The following is a 15,907-nucleotide window of genomic DNA, read 5'->3' as shown; positions in this document are numbered from 1 at the left end:
GACTACTGGAGTCGCCTCCCGCCTCGCCTCCTGCCACTGCCTTCGCCAGCCTAAGCCTCTCTTGCATCATCCGCCCCCAGGCCGCCTGGCGCTGCGCTTGACGGGGCTGAATACCGAGTTGAATTGTGGGCAGATCTGACGGCCTCCATCCAAGGCAGAGCGCAGACGCGCGGCCGAAGAGGGTTGGCGCACATGCGCGCTTAGGAAGGGGAAGGCGCGGCGCGCTGCCCCTTTCCGCTTTCGCTGCGGGGCGAGGAGGGCGGTCGTCATGGCCGAGGAAGAGGCGCTGAGAAAGCAGGCGGACACGGTGCGGCGCCTGAAGCAGGCGGGGGCCAGCCCGGAGGAGGTGCGGTGCGGTGCGGTGCGGTGCGGTGCGGTGCGGGCGGGGGTGTGGGCGGCCTGCTCGGGCGAGGGCTGGTGACTTGCAGCGGCTCCCTGACCAGCGGCGCGAAGAGCTGCCGCCGACGGGCTCTTCGCGGGCAGCACCGAGCGCCGCGGCCCCTGCAGTGCCTCCCGCCTTGTCATCGCGGCGCAGGCTGCCCGCGGTCCGTCGCCCGGGAAGAGACCTGGTTTTTCCTCGAGAACTCGTCGCGCCCGAGCGTCTCGACGCGGCCTGGTCGCTGCCTGGGGAGGACTCGGCCCGAGGAGGCGGGACAGAAACACTTCAGGGGCGCAATCCTGTGCATGTGGAGGCAGAAAAACGGCCGACAACCCCAGCATCCCTCCAGGAGCCATGCTGGGTCACGCCGGGAGGGGTGGGCCCTTCTTCTGGCTAAACACGCATAGCATTGTGTCTTAAGTAAACCAAATAGTAAATAATATGAACGACCCGAATTTCTCGCGTCATCGTGTTGCAAACACAGAGTTCAATGACAGCTGATCTGTGCAGAACAGATTTCTCCGCTTGCTGGAAAGGCAAATGTAGCTGAACTGCGACCTTCGTCCTCGCCCCCACCCCAGCCCAAAGCCAGTACTGAGCGGAGGGCAGGGGCAGGGGTGGGGGGCTTGTGCTCCGTTCACTGGCATGCAGGCATGTGGTGCTTCCACCACGCTTAACAAGGGAGATCTCAGGGAAAGCAGAAAATGAAGGCCGTGTATTGCTGTCTCTATCACGCCCAGCACTGGCACTGGGCAGCCTGAGGAATTAAATGAATTAAAGCAGTTTCCCCTGCAACATCACTGAGGAGCTGTCTCCTCCCTCGTGCAAAATTATTATTTTTACACTTAGTTTTGTTGAATGGAGAGTGCAAGAAATGCTCTTCTTTGTCCCACAAGAAACTGCCTACAGGCTCCTTAGTAACAAATGTATGTGGGAATCTCCAAGCTGCCCGATTATCTTTACCTGGTAGTCATATTGGATGTGATACAGTTATCCAGGAAAAAACTGGCTGGATAAGTCTGAATAGCAGAAGGCAAAATATTTTTTAATGAGGGGGCCCTATTTCTAATGTATGCAGATTAAAAAGAGCAATCAGAGGGTAGGACATAACTGTTTTCAGTGCATATTATGCTATAAGCTGCTGTATGTTGTAAGGAATGAGAGAATCCAAAAGATGGGGTAGGAGAGAGACTGACTATACCCACAGCATACACTAAAACCATGTCTTCTCTCTGCTGGAGGGTGTTGTTCAGGCAGCGCCCTGTGCCGCATTGGGTGAGAAAGTGATCTACAAACCTTCTAGTGGGAAGTGTTTGGTGTGGTATTGGATACTGCCTCCTGAATAATCACACCACCACCACCCCCGTTGAAATTATCTGTTCCCACTGATGATCAGAATCCACTGCCTCAGAGGGAGGCAGGCAACTGCTTTCTTGCGGCTCCTCGCATGGAGATTGCACATCATTGGAAACCTCAATGGGATTCACAGTCCAGGGGTTGATTGCTAGAGTGTGGCAGATAGCTCTCTCAGCTAAACTAATCTACCCTATTAGGTTCTTGAGGAGAGTTACCAAATGTGACAACTTCATAAATATTTGGTTCCTCTTTATAACATTCATTAATGGGACTCCAATTCTCAGACCTCTGGGGGCTCAGAAGTTGTTCTGGAAGGAATTGATGAAATGAATGAAAGAACTGACATAAGTACAGTCAGGGCCAGAAATATTGGAACAAGGATAACTGTTTGGGCAGTTGGCCTCTGTACACCACCACATTGAAGTTGAAAGGAAACACACCCAGATGGGAGTGAAGTCAGGACTTTCAACTGTAATTCAAGGGGTTTGGCAAAAATGGGGCACTAACCATTGAGAAAGTACAGCCAGTGGCATGCACCCCCCCCCCCCAATCGTTGGTGGCTCATAACTAATGGAATGAATGGCTGAGAAGCAGCTGCATGGCCAGGTGTGGCCTGTTTCCTGGGAACCCCGTGACCAATCAAGCAGATCAAAGGCCTGGAGGTGGTTCTGAGTGTTACATTTGCATTTGGTAGCTGTTCACTGGAACTCCCAACATGAGGTCCAAAGAGGTGTCCATGTGAGTGAAGGAGGCCATCATTAGGCTGAGGAAACAAAATAAACCCATCAGAGAGATAGCAAAAAGAGTGGGAGTGGCCAACACAACAGTTTGGAACATCCTGAAAAAGAAGGACTTAACTGGCAAGCTCAGCAACAGCAAAAGGCCTGGAAGACCACAGAAGACAACTAAAGTGGATGACCGCAGAATTCTGCTCATGGTGAAGAGGAACCCTTTCACAACATCTAGCCAGGTCAAGAACGCTCTTGAGGAGGTAGGCATGTCATTGTCAACATCTACAGTCAAGAGACGGCTTTATGAATGTGAATACAGAGGCTTCACAACAAGGTGCAAACCACTAATACTGCTCAAGAACCGAAAGGCCAGATTAGCCTTTGCCAGCAAACACCTAAAAAGGCCTGCCCAGTTCTGGAATAAGATTATTTGGACTGATGAAACCCAGATTAACTTGTACCAAAATGATGGGAAGAGAAAAGTATGGAGAAGGAAAGGAACAGCTCATGATCCAAAGCATACCACATCATCTGTCAAACATGGTGGAGGCAGTGTTATGGCATGGGCATGTATGGCTGCCAATGGAGCCGGGTCACTGGTGTTTATTGATGACCTGACTGCTGATCAGAGCAGCAGGATGAATTCTGAAGTGTATAGGGCTATACTTTCTGCTCAGATTCAGCCAAATACTGCCAAACTGATAGGACACTGCTTCATATTGCAGATGGATAATGCCAGGACAGCTAGACTGTCCTGGACAGTCACAGCCAGGACAGCTAGACTGGTGGGGACGAGGGAGAGGGCCTTTTCTGTGGTGGCCCCCACTCTGTGGAACTCCCTCCCTAGGGAACTCCGTTATGCCCCCTCTTTAATGAGCTTCCGTCGTGCATTAAAAACGTTGTTGTTCAGGCAGGCATTTGGGGTGGGTTAGGGTATTTTAGAAAATGTTTTTATTGTAGAATTTTATTGTTTTAAACTGTTTTTATTGTATGTTGTACATCGCCCAGAGTGGCTGGGTGACCAGCCAGATGGACGATTAATAAATTTAATAATAAATAAATAAATAAATAAGACCCAAAACGTACAGCAAAAGCTACCCAAGAGTTTCTCCAGGCAAAGAAGTGGGATGTCCTTCAATGGCCAAGTCAGTCACCTGATCTCCACCCAATAGAGCATGCTTTTCACTTACTGAAGACTGAAGGCAGAAAGACCCACAAACAAGCAGCAGCTGAAGGCAGCTGCAGCAAAGGCCTGGCAAAGCATCTCAAGGGAGGAAACTCTGCATTTGGTCATGTCCATGGGTTCCAGACTTCAGGCAGTCATTGACTGCAAAGGATTTTCATCCAGATATTAAAGGCGATCCTTAAGTTTGAAATGATGTTGGTTTGTTCCATTACTTATGAGCCACCGACGATGGGGGGGGGGGGGTGCATGCCACTGGCTGTCCTTTCTGAATGGTTAGTGCCCCACTTTTGTCAAGCCCCTTGAATTACAGCTGAAAGTCCTGACTTCGCTCCCATCTGGGTGTGTTTCCTTTCAACTTCGATGGTTGAGTTGATGGTCTTCGACAGAGACCAACTGCCAAAACAGTTATCCTTGTTCCAATATTTCTGGCCCTGACTGTAGGTGCTTGTTATCTATGTCTGTAGCTGTAGAACTTGTTACACTTTCATCTTGTGCTTTCTGGGGATGTTCAGATTTTTGTTTAGTATTCCTTTGTCTATACAGTTGAAAATTAATAGCTTATATTTACCAGGGGAGGGGAAGCACAAGTAAACATGTTGGCCTATAAGAAAAATGTCATAATTCATGGTAGGGCAATAGTGAGAGGTGGTATCTCGTTTAGGGAGTTAATGCCCATTTGCAGTAATTAAAAGCATTGTAGAAATACGAAGTAGCCAACAGTTGTTTAACTTACATTGGTTAAAAATGTTCTCTTTCAGATCACAGAGCAGGTGGCAAAGCTGCTAGAAATGAAGGCAACAATATGCCCTGAGGAAGGGAAGCAGAAGTTTGTTCTCAAGACACCAAAGGTGAACTCTTCTGGCTTTGTCTTGCCTGCAGTGACAAGCATGGCACATGGCCCAGCTACATTCCTGCAACCAGTTTTGTTCTCATGCACACTCAGTTTTGTGGTAGCAAAGAGCCTTATGGAAAATTTGATGACTTTACAAAACCTATCTGTCAATTCCCATTCTGAGAACTCCGTCATATCCTATTGAGCTCAAGCAAGTCCCCCCTCCCCCAGTAGGGGGTTTCCTTGCTGCATCTAAGACATCAGGTCTCGCCATAAGGGGCATCCAGCTAGGTAGCCTGGATATTTTTTTAAAACTGATTATCCATGCCATATTTGGTGTCAAGAAAGAAATGGATTAGAGACTGGATGCTGTTGCCTTTCCCTGCACTATGTGGCTTGGTTCACTTGCTTGAGTTGGTTGGAGATGTTGGTTGTATAGACACCTTATACGTGCTCTTTGTTTGTTTGGGGATAGGATCATTGGTTATGCCTTGTAATGGGATTTTGGCTTAGATATTCTTTTCATCCATTTTAACTCATATTCTATGTATTTTCCATGATTTAGGAGCATATCCACATTTTCAGTTGCAGAGCCAAGCTGTCCTTCCAGGTCCAGACTTAAAAAGGCTTTAAATGGCATGCATCCCGCCAGTAACTAGGAAGCACCCCACCACATGCTTGCTGGACACCCCTGACAGTTTCCTTGGCTGAATATTGCATTCCTGCTTTAATCAACAGGTGCACATCAGTGCTGGCAGGGAAGGCCTGGTATTATTAAAATCATGGCTTTTCTATTTCTAGGCATTTCAGGCAGTGATATGACAAGAAATTCTGAGTACGGACTTGTTTGCTAGCCTGCAAATCTCACTTTCATCCAGAAAGTTCTCTTAAAAAAGAGGGAATTACAATTTGTTTTATGTTGTACATTTTTTGTTTTTAAAAAAATCAGTGAGTTTTAATGATTTCAGAACAATAATTTAAAATGTGTATCACCTGTGGAGGGTGGTGCAGCCATAGCTTTATCAAGAATCCTGTTATTATATATGTATGTATGTATGGCTATGCTTAACCAAAGACACAGTCTTTCTTACAATCCTAATTACTTATAATCTTATACAGCTGGGAATAAATTCTATTGAACTCAATGGGAATTACTTCTGAGTAGATATAGTACTGTGTTGTAACACATCTTGCAATATCTGCAAACAAAACAAGGATAAATGCAAACCAGTTAAGACAACGAGCTACGTTGTTGTACAGAAACCTCATTTCATCTTTCTGATGTGTCTGCCACTGATGCGACTGTCCTTTTGGGACCCACAGTGAACCCAAAGAAATAGCTCTTCCACTGCCAGTGGGTTGCCTGGAGGTAACGAACACTTGTCTTCACCCTGATCAGTTTAAATGCACCTCCCAGTTTGTGTCTCAGTAGTGGAGTTGTTAAGAATGAAACTAGGAGGATGTGATGTTCAAGCTTCTCCCCAGCTCTCTGGTGTTTTTGCTGCTGTGTTGCATCAAGAACCATGAGGAGAAGCCCGGTTGGCTGAACTTTAACATAATGTAGCCTCTGGTGTGTTCGTCCATGCTCATGAGATGCAAGCTGTGGTGCAAATAGGCATTCTGGGCAGGAGCAAAACTAAAGATCAGATCGTGGAGACTAAGCAGTAGAATTTGGGTTGTAATCACCTTTATTGAATTTGTAATTTATCTCTTCAAAATACAGCATAGCTATTGTATGCATCGGAATTAACCCAGCACAGAACTCTAATATTAACCTTGGGATTTTTCTACATTCAAAATCACATTGTGAAATCCACAACTTTTGGATCTGATAATACACAATCGCATTGTGAAACCTTCTGATCCTTCTTAAATAGCTGTTCCTGCATCAATTCTTGTTCTGATCTACAATAATTTAGCATGTTATTTCACTCAACAGCCATTTTACGAAACTCCAGAATCACTGAAAGTGAGTGCAGCAGCTGTGGGGCCTGCCTCTCCATAGCAGCTGCAAAGGGAGACTGCCATGCAGCAATGCCATGCCCATGACTGCCACCAGCTCACCTTCCCCCGTGACTTCCTCGATGTTGTAGCATTGTGGGAATGCAGCATGCAATACAATCTGTCAGAAAGGCCCAGTGTTGTAACCCCAACCCCTTATCTTTCCTTCTCTTTTCCTCATCCATTCGCTTACTGTCAGGATTCCTTTAGCCCCCACTTTATTTCAACACCGAAAACAAACACAGAGGAGAGGCTTCTGTCTGCAGCTTTTAATCCATTACTTCACAGGGTCATACAGATGCAAATTCTCAGTGACTCTCAGTCTACAAAGGAATGCCTTCAAGGAATCAAAAGGAAGTTACGAGAGTTGCCTGCCATTTGAAGAGGAAGGCAGTCTCACTAGCCTAACTTAAGGGGGGAGGTCCCTCTCTCTCGTAAGGCCTCTGAGCGCAGCGTTTCACGCAAGGCCAATCAGGTAGATCTAAGTTCCGCCCCTGCCTTCTCTCTCTTTGCTCTGTGTCTGGCGTCTGTTAGATCAGACTGCCCAAACCCCGCCTCCTTCTGTTCGCTGTCTCGCACGGGGAGGGGGGAACCCTCATCGTCAGCCAGCTGGATGTTTGTAACCCAAGAAGCCGGCCCAGTCATGTCTGGACTAGCCTGGGAAAACACCTCCCCCATGTCTAGTGGCTCTCCTTCAGAATCTAAACTGCTGTCCCACTCCCTGTGCTCAGAAACACCCCTGACATTCGCTTTGCTCCAATCCAGGCCCGCTCCCAAGCTTTCCCACCCACTGCTCCCTCCCCTCTTCTGAAGTTTGGAACGGAAAGTTTTCTGGGAGAAAAATTCTTGGTCACGTCAGCAAGAACATGAGAGGATAAAGCAAGAAAACTGGTAGTCACTCAAGTGGATAATTGATTTATTATATTTAAATAAATACAAGTGCCTTTGAGAACTTAAAATCCAATAAACAAAATCTTAGTTGTTGTTAGCACAAAAGACTATCTTTAATAGTGAATGAGATAAATATTATAGTAATGCATCACAATTAAATAGCCTCAAAAATAAGCTACATTTCAAATAAAAATAAATAACTTACAGCCCAACTTGTACGGTGTGTTTGATGAACCTATCAGTAGCAACTTTCAGCCATGTAATTCCATGAAAATAGGAGCAGTGTGGCCAGTCAGCCACATCCCCAGCTACAACGTAATGGCCAGGGTTGCACATCATGCTAAGCCACCCTGTGAATAAACCACCATGGGTTGGTTGTTCACTCATGAACCCAACAGATGATTGGGTGCTCTGGCTTGCTGTGGCTTGTTTCCCCCCCTTGGTCCCAGGCATGTTTCCCAGGCAACTTTGTGGCAGTACTCCTTTCTTCCTTGGTCCCTATGTCAGCACCCTTTCTGCAATCAGTCCACTGGAGTGGCTGGCTGATGAGGGAAACTTCCCCGCCCCACCCCCATCCGCATCAGATTGCCAAAGGAATTAATTTATGAATGTGGTAATGTGTTTGCACACCTTTTCCTTTTTTCTGGGGAATTGCAGTCTTGCGCGAGACTGCCTGTATGATCTTTAGCCCAGCATATTGATATCACCTCTTGTCAATGTCCTGGTCTATTTCATTCTCCGTTTTGGCACTTCCCTTGCTAGTGAACAAGGCTGCTTCACATTACGCCAAAATAAGAACAGCCACCCATAAGGTCCCCTGTAGCTGCCAACCACTTTCAGCTCCCCGCCAACCTCCTGCTTGTCACTTTGCTCCGTTGCTATCTGTCAACTATACATATGGGGTATAGAGCAGTGAGTGGGATTGCTAAACATATGCAAATGTCATGGCAAAGCAGTAAAAGTATGGTGGAGCAGTAAAACAGGTGAAAATTGCACAAATTTCCTAGCAGTGGACATTTGGTTCTGCGCACTTGCACAGGACTAAAAATAAAAGTGAAAGCGTTCAGGACACACTGGTGTCCTTTATTCACTATTTTTAGGAGCAGAGAGCAGAAGGCACTGAGAAGGGATAAGGGAGGATGGCGGTGGCACTAGTGAGATTCCAAGGAGCAGCAAGGGTTTTCATCACTGTTGCCAGGCAGCTCTGTAGCTCTTCCTGACAACCCATGATGAAGTCGCCCTGCTGGGTTTGGATGACACAACAAGCCACCAAGGGCATGACACAGCCCTACTACAAGCATAGGTTCTCAGGGTGACTTGTTTTTGAAAACAGCCACCCTGATCAGCCATGGTGGGTTGTCATGTCCTGTGAACCAGGTCTGGTGTGGTGCTGCGCTTGGCTACTGACGTCACTAGTGCCACTTGTGCAACATACAGGCCTGATCCCAGGATGGTGAATAGGATGCTGACTAGCCTGGCTGTCCCATTCCTCTCTCACCATGTCAATTTTTCCATCTAGTTCTGGCCTTGTACCAGGGCAGCTAGGCTGCTGTAGCAGCATAGCACGAATATCTTGCACTGCTGCACCCAAGATGCAGTTAAGTTTCGAAGTTAAGATTCAGTTACGTTTAGTCATTAGCTGCAGTGCACCAATGCAAGGAAACTTATGTTGTCATCCTTTCCTGTTTGTGAGGCCCTTAGCAGAGGGTAGCATCCTAATTTTTGTGTAAAACAGACTGCTCACTTAATTCTTTTTAAAGATCATTCATTGTCAGAATAGGTACAGTGGAAGTAAAAAATCCTCTGCTTTTGTACTGGTCTTCTCTCGAGTGTATATTAATGTATAGACATTTCATTTTTACTTGAGGTAGTATTAAAGAACAACATTGCACCATCCCCAGGGTACAATCTCATCTATGCTACCATCTGCAGTTGGGGTACCCCAACTCTGGAGAGCATGGCCACTAAAGTTTTTAAAACAAGTTGTGTGTTTCTAGATTTAAATAATGAAACTTGCCATGGAATTACCCAACAATTACCCTTTGTGAACTGCCCAGAGAGCTTCAGCTATCAGGCAATATAGAAATGTAATAACTAACTAATTAACATCCTGTTTTCAAGGATTTGCCAGAACAGGAAATGCCATTCTTGTTTTGGCCAATGTTGCACTTGAACTACATAAGGACCTCAGGAAAATGGTGTTGCTAACTATTCTAGCAGATCTTGTATAGGAAACAGGAAATGCTGCTGTGCACCTATGAGGATTTCTGCACATATCCTAACTTTCTTGCACTCATGCTTGCAGAGCAGTTCAATATAAAGGACATCATATCCACAAGAAGCCTCTAATATACCCCCTCTTCCCTTTGACCTCCCCATTCCTCCCCCCCTCCCCATTGCTTCAAACCCAGTGGTCTTCTGTTTGAATCCCAGCCATCTCCCTTTGGATGTCCTTGGTCCTTAAGGTACAACACATCACTCACTCTAGTGTCCTCTGTCAATTGCTCCTGTTATCTCTTCTTCCTGGACTTTTAAAAGACTTCTGCTGAACTCCCTCAGTCATAACCACATATTAAAGACATATCCTAGATACCTAGTCAGCAGGTAGGCACTTCGAAACTTTCAGTGACTGGGTTTGCATGACACAACAGCCCGCTGTGGTTAACTAGCCGTGGTGGGTTGTCATGTTGTCCGAACCCAGACCACTTCCTGCAAGGTGGCTTATTTTGGGGCAACAAGCCACCCTGGCAACCCATAGCTTGTTTTAGGGGTCATTGTAGGCATTATCCCAAGAGTCACAGCTAGGAGCTGACAAGGAGATTCCTCTTCCCACAACCTCCCCAAGCTCCTGGTAGCCTCCAGGCCAGGGGGTGGGGCATGGAGAGGGAGCGGGGGGGGGGAGGGGAGGGTCTGACAGAAGGAGTCTCTGTGGGCTGGTTTAAGCCTGCAAGCCAGACGCTCCCCATTCTGGGGTCTCCCACATGAAGCCCGTGGACACTGCTGGGCCTGCAGATACCTCTTGGCACCTGCCAGGCTCCCTGGCCCTCCTGGTTTGTTTTGGTTTGTTTTAGGTTTTTCTTTAAAATTATGGATTGTACTTTTAACGGGGAGGCTGACATGGTGGAAAGTGGAACATCAGCTTCCAGCACCCTCTATTTCCAAGAATGGCTCAGGGCCACATCTGGGCACCAGTGGCATTCTTAGAACGTAACAATGGTGGCTGGCTGCAGCCCCATGCTTTGTTCTGAAGTGTGCCCAGCTGCCTAGAAAAAAAGAAAAAGGTATGTTGGAGGGTGGTAGGAAGTATCCTGGAGAACTACAGGCGGTAGTGAGGTTGACAGGGGATTCTCCCTGTTGGGTGGGGGTGGCTGTTCTGTCTTTTTTTTTTTAAATGTGGGATGTGTGTTAGAGCTGGTTTGTCTGCTTCTTTCGTTGTGGTATATTTTGTCTGAGTGGGGTCTGTGTGTGTGTTGCGGGGTGGGGTGTTTTTCTTGGATTTTGTGGTTGAGCGTGTGTGTTACCTGGAGCCTTTTGTGTGCAGTATGTTTTTTGTAGGAGTGTATGTTTCTCTGAGTATCACCAACCTGCCTTCTGTGGAATGGGTATTTTGTTGAGCTTTGTGGGAACAAATATGTAATTTGGCATTTGTGGCTCAGACTCCACCTCTGTTTTGTATTCAGTTTCTTGGCCAAGTGTCTTGTGTTTGGGTCACCTGGTGGCGTAAGATTTTGTGGACTGGAGACTGCTTCATGAGAGACATGTAGTAGTATCCTTAGTTGGAAGCAACATCTATACATGGTTTTAGGGAGAAACAGTGGGGTTAAAATGACAATGTAAAACCAAAAGTATAGGTTGTGAAAATCCAGTTAACGCTCAAGTGCATGCAAAGTAGTGTACAGTCATGGGAGCAGCAGGGCTCAGCAACTGACATCTCCGTTTTCGCAGTGGCCATCACCACATATTGAAGCAGTGAATTCCGCTAGCTAGCTAACTTGCTTGCTTTATTTATTATAATCCCTTATATTCCGCCTCTAAGGATACAGATCACAAGATGGCTAACAAGTAAAGTCAACATACAACAATAAAATCACAATTGTCTTATTCTAGTTTTATTATTTTATTTTGTCATTACAAGAAACTTGTCAAGATCTCTCCCACGCGGCAGTTGCTGGCAGGTAGCCCTGGAGTGGAGGGGGGACACACGACACAACCCAGCTGGAGCAGGCAGCTGATGTTTCCATCCCTACTCGCTCTCTCTCACGCATTGTGTGAAGAACTTCCTTTCGTCTGTCCTTTACCTACTGCCAAATGATTTCATCAGGTGATCTTTGGTGTTACGAGAGTGAAAAATGTCCATATCCATTTTCTCCAGAGCAGACATAACTTTCAAAAGCTAGAACATGTGTGTTCCCCACCCCACCCCCAATTATCATTTCTAAAAAAACCTAGAAGCTCCAAGTCCTAGACTTTCTGCATAGGTAAGGTGCTCCAACCCCGTTATTTTGAGAAAGACTGTTGTGCATTGCTTCCCATTGCTAAATGCTAGAGACATGTCCAGGAAAAGCCCCATGGTGTGTGTTTTTTGTGGGACGGAGGTCCCTCAGGCCGTCTTCTAACCCTACCCCTTCTCTTTTGGCCTTTCAGGGTACCAGGGACTACAGTCCCAAGCAGATGGCCATCCGAGAGAAAGTCTTCCGCACCATCATTGATTGCTTCAAACGCCACGGAGCTGAGACCATAGATACTCCAGTGTTTGAACTAAAGGTGAGGTGGGGCAGGTGAGAGAAGGTGCTGGTGGAAGTGCCAAAGGGCAGGCCCGGCTGTCAGGTTTATAACTTCCTAGCAACTGAAAGCAGAGGGTGGAAATGTCCCAAGGAGCTAGCCGCACACTGAATGTGCTCCGTTTGGAATTATACACATAAGCTGCAGTTCTGTACCTACTTACCTGGGAGTAAACCCCATTGAACTCAGTGGGACTTGCTTCTGTGTGGACGTGCATAGAACACATTGAGATCTGTCTGTCTTCAACCAGGAATTGAAGGCACACCTGTTTTGATAGGCTTTTAATATGTAGTTTTTAAACCTCTGCCTATTTTAGCGTTAACTGTATTTGATGTTTTATAACACTGCTATTGGTTATTCTGATTATTTTTACTGTTATTTTATTATTATTGTATTAGTTTTTATGTGTTTGTAACACACACGTTTCACTGGGTATGAAGTAAAGACTGCGATAGAGATGATGATGATGTTGTTGTTGGTAATAAGATCTGCTTGTACACAGGTCCCCTTATATGCAGGCTTTATAAGAACAGATACCCAAAGATCCATTTGTCTTCAATGAAAACCTATTATCTGTCATTACTGTTATCTCTTCTATTTATTTCTCTCTGGGGGGGGGGTTTGTTTCTCCTCCCCTCTCCCTGCTTTTTAGGAAACTCTGACAGGGAAGTATGGAGAAGACTCCAAACTCATCTATGACCTGAAGGATCAGGGGGGAGAGCTCCTGTCTCTTCGCTACGACCTGACTGTATCCTTTGACCCTGAGCTCCTAGCTTGGGCAGAAAACGCCTTTTCAGTGGGCCTCCCAAAGCTAAGCCCCAGATTCTGTGATTGGAATAAATTACTCAAGCAAAGCAAATGCACAAATGTTTGGAGCGTTATTTTAAGGATACAGTTTGCTCCCCCCCACCCCGAGGCATTTCTCGTGTCAGTTACTTTGCTACAAACAAATGTGACAAGGTATGTGTAGGACATTGTGCAGGAGATTGAGACAATAGGTATATCTGAGGGCATCCAAACCAGGATGGATTTTGCACAATCTTTTGCTTAAGATTGGTGTGTGGGGTGGGGGGTGGGGGGGGTGATACAGTATATGCTGCATCCTATGATCCACTGCTGTTATGCTCCACTTCTGAGGAGTGTTTCCACTTAAAGAATACACTCATCATAAAGTGGTGTGTCTCACAAGGACGTACAAGCTTTTGGAATGTCCTTCTTCACCATTGGCCTGTCCTGTCTCCATCACTGGAACCTGCTTTTACAAAAATTATAAACTTACATCATTGCTTCAGTTCACTTACCCACTTCATTCATTTCGCCTCTTAGGATGCAATCCTATGGGTTGAGCCCTTGTGAGACGGAAGCCTCTGAACTCGTGTATCCAGGGCTCTGCCAGGCTGAAGCCAGCAGGGTGGGAGGAGTGGCAGAGGCAATCTTTGCCTCCCTTGTCCTCCGATTGCAGTGTTTTTTTTACTGGACAGGCTTTCTTGCCTGTCTAGCAATGGTGCTTGGGAAGGGAAGGGAAGAGAAGGGAAGGGAAGGGAAGGGGAGGGGAGGGGAGGGGGCTGGAAGAGGCTCAGGATAGCTCATATCCTGGTCTCTCCAGTTTCCTCCCCACCCACTTGAATGCCCCCTTTTCCCCCTCTCCGAGGTCAGTTTTCCAACCTCAGAGGCCAGCCAGCTCAATTCTTTCCACAGATTACTGACTCCCCCTTCTGAAGTCAGAGCACTGTCTTCAGCCTCAGAGGGGGAATCCCCACTATCCTGTGGCCCCTCAGACAATGTCTGGGGGCTGTAGGATTGCCCCCTCCATGTCATTTGGTAGAAGCTAAATCAAGGTATTTCTTCATTTTTCAGCAAACTAATCAACTGTACAAAGTTGTACTGGTTGAATTATACATATTCAACACTTATTAGAAGAGGGAAAACTGTAATTCCGGGCAGAGTATACGCAAGGGGGAAATGCAAAGATTTGTTCCAGGACAGAGAGATAAAACTGAAGTGACAAGCAAGAGGGGAAGAAGACCACGGGGAGGTCTGTGAACTGGTACCGCAGTTGTGAGTGGTGCCGCAGCTCCCTGAACTGAAGGCTTTTCTAGATTGTTGTACTTCTAACAGAAATGGTTCACCCCTCCACAAATATGGAGCTTAGAAATTTTCAAAGAGCCCCCCAGAATACTATGGCAGTTGCTGGGAACCATATTTCAGGCTCCCCCAGAGTATCAGGACCACACCATGTACATCAGTCTCTCTCTGTCTTGGAAAGATAATATGGGAGTGTCTCATCCTCAGACCGGGGGCAGGTCACAGCCAAGCAGCAGTATCTTATCACGGTCCAGACCTTCACTCTGCTGCTTGTTGGTGGGTGGGTGTTCCTGCCAAATTCACGTAAAACATGGGCTGCACCTTTTGTGAACTACTCAGGAACCTGAGGGGTGGGTCCTTTTCCCTTTCATTCTAATGCCTATGCCAGGGATAGTGTGATAGTTCATGCTAGATACAGGTGGTTATGAGTGCAGTGAGGATACTGGGAACTTCAGCAGGATCCTGCTGAAGAATAAAGCTGTGGCTGGCTCAAGATCTGAAGTGTTCTCCTTAGCCCTCTCTTTTCAGGTGCCATTTGCCCGTTATTTGGCTATGAACAAAATCACCAATATTAAGCGTTACCATATTGCCAAAGTCTATAGGCGGGACAACCCAGCTATGACAAGGGGCCGCTACAGAGAGTTCTATCAATGTGTGAGTACATGCAGGGTACCATCTGGGCATCTGTGGCTCTAAGTGGCTTTCTGGTTGTTCCTTCCTTCTCAGGCTCCAAGGAACCTTTGCTTCACTTTCTTCTGCCAGTCCTTAAGCCCCTTCACACCAGCTGATGCTGTCCCCATCTTCCTGTCCACTTAGCTGTCATGTCTTTCCCCTGCCGGAATTGCTTCCAGAGCTGAGAGTGGTACAGCAGCCAGAATACTTTCCACCTCTTTCCACCTTCCTATCCTTTGAATTTCCACCCACCAAAGGAATAATCTCTTTGTCCCAGCAAAAGCCAAGTGCAAATAACAAAAAGGAGTAGTACACACCAGCAGCTCTTGCTGCCTTGAGTGGTAACTCTAGTAGGACTTTGGGCAGGTTCCAAAGAAAACGTAGACGCTCTCCTGGCCAGGCTGTAGGGGTGGAGAACCTCTTTCAGCCCAAGGGCCAACAAGAGTTCAGGAGAAACTCTTGGGGGCCACATTCCAGTGGTGGGTGGGACCAAGGGCAAAAGGGATTGGGCCAAAAACACAAGAAATGGCAGTACACTGTCACTTGAAGCTCTTTCTGCCAGGAACAAAGCCTTAGGAGGGGAGGCATTTCAGCCTTTCAGAGTGAGGAAGACCCTACAGGAAGCCAGGAAACCAATACATGATGGGTGGTTGGGAGAAAGAGGTTGGGGCCACCTGGGGAACCCTGGAGGGCCAGATGTGGCCCTCAGGCCTGAGTTTTCTCACCCCTGCTGTAGACCGAAGATTAGCTGTGTCTGGAATAGAGGGGAGGAAGGGCTCTACGGCCATACAGAAACAAGGACACTGGAGGCAGAAGGTGGCAGACGTCCTCTTGGTGGTTACCTTTCATGAAGGGCTGATGGGAATTTGCCAAGAAAATCCAGATTAAGAATTTAGTTTAGAATAGGATATGCTGGGGAAGACAGATAAACCACAGGGACCCTATCACATTGACCTGGGCTGGAGTTTCCTGCAATGGCTTCTCCACTAGAA

At 46.9% G+C, this 15,907-nt stretch overlaps 1 protein-coding gene across 2 annotated transcripts in view; it reads left to right on the top strand.

Annotated features, from left to right (window-relative positions):
* The first annotated feature begins 202 nt into the window (after window positions 1-202).
* HARS1 (histidyl-tRNA synthetase 1) overlaps window positions 203-15,907 on the top strand; it is a 31,248-nt gene continuing 15,543 nt past the window's right edge. The window contains exons 1-6 of one of the 2 annotated variants that reach the window (XM_084850911.1): window positions 203-346; window positions 4,411-4,500; window positions 11,512-11,697; window positions 12,021-12,140; window positions 12,811-12,906; window positions 14,772-14,897. In XM_084850911.1, the coding sequence (XP_084707037.1) occupies window positions 12,048-12,140; window positions 12,811-12,906; window positions 14,772-14,897 (315 nt within the window). In that variant the 5' untranslated portion in view covers window positions 203-346; window positions 4,411-4,500; window positions 11,512-11,697; window positions 12,021-12,047. The remainder of the gene's footprint in view (window positions 347-4,410; window positions 4,501-11,511; window positions 11,698-12,020; window positions 12,141-12,810; window positions 12,907-14,771; window positions 14,898-15,907) is intronic. The other variant, XM_084850910.1, reaches the window with a different exon arrangement.

This window comes from Heloderma suspectum, chromosome 4 (genome assembly GCF_057233095.1).
Source record: "Heloderma suspectum isolate Gila_16-S chromosome 4, 16-S_ref, whole genome shotgun sequence".
In the NCBI taxonomy this organism is placed as follows: Eukaryota; Metazoa; Chordata; class Lepidosauria; order Squamata; family Helodermatidae; genus Heloderma; species Heloderma suspectum.
This window is presented reverse-complemented; position numbering and strand designations above follow the sequence as displayed.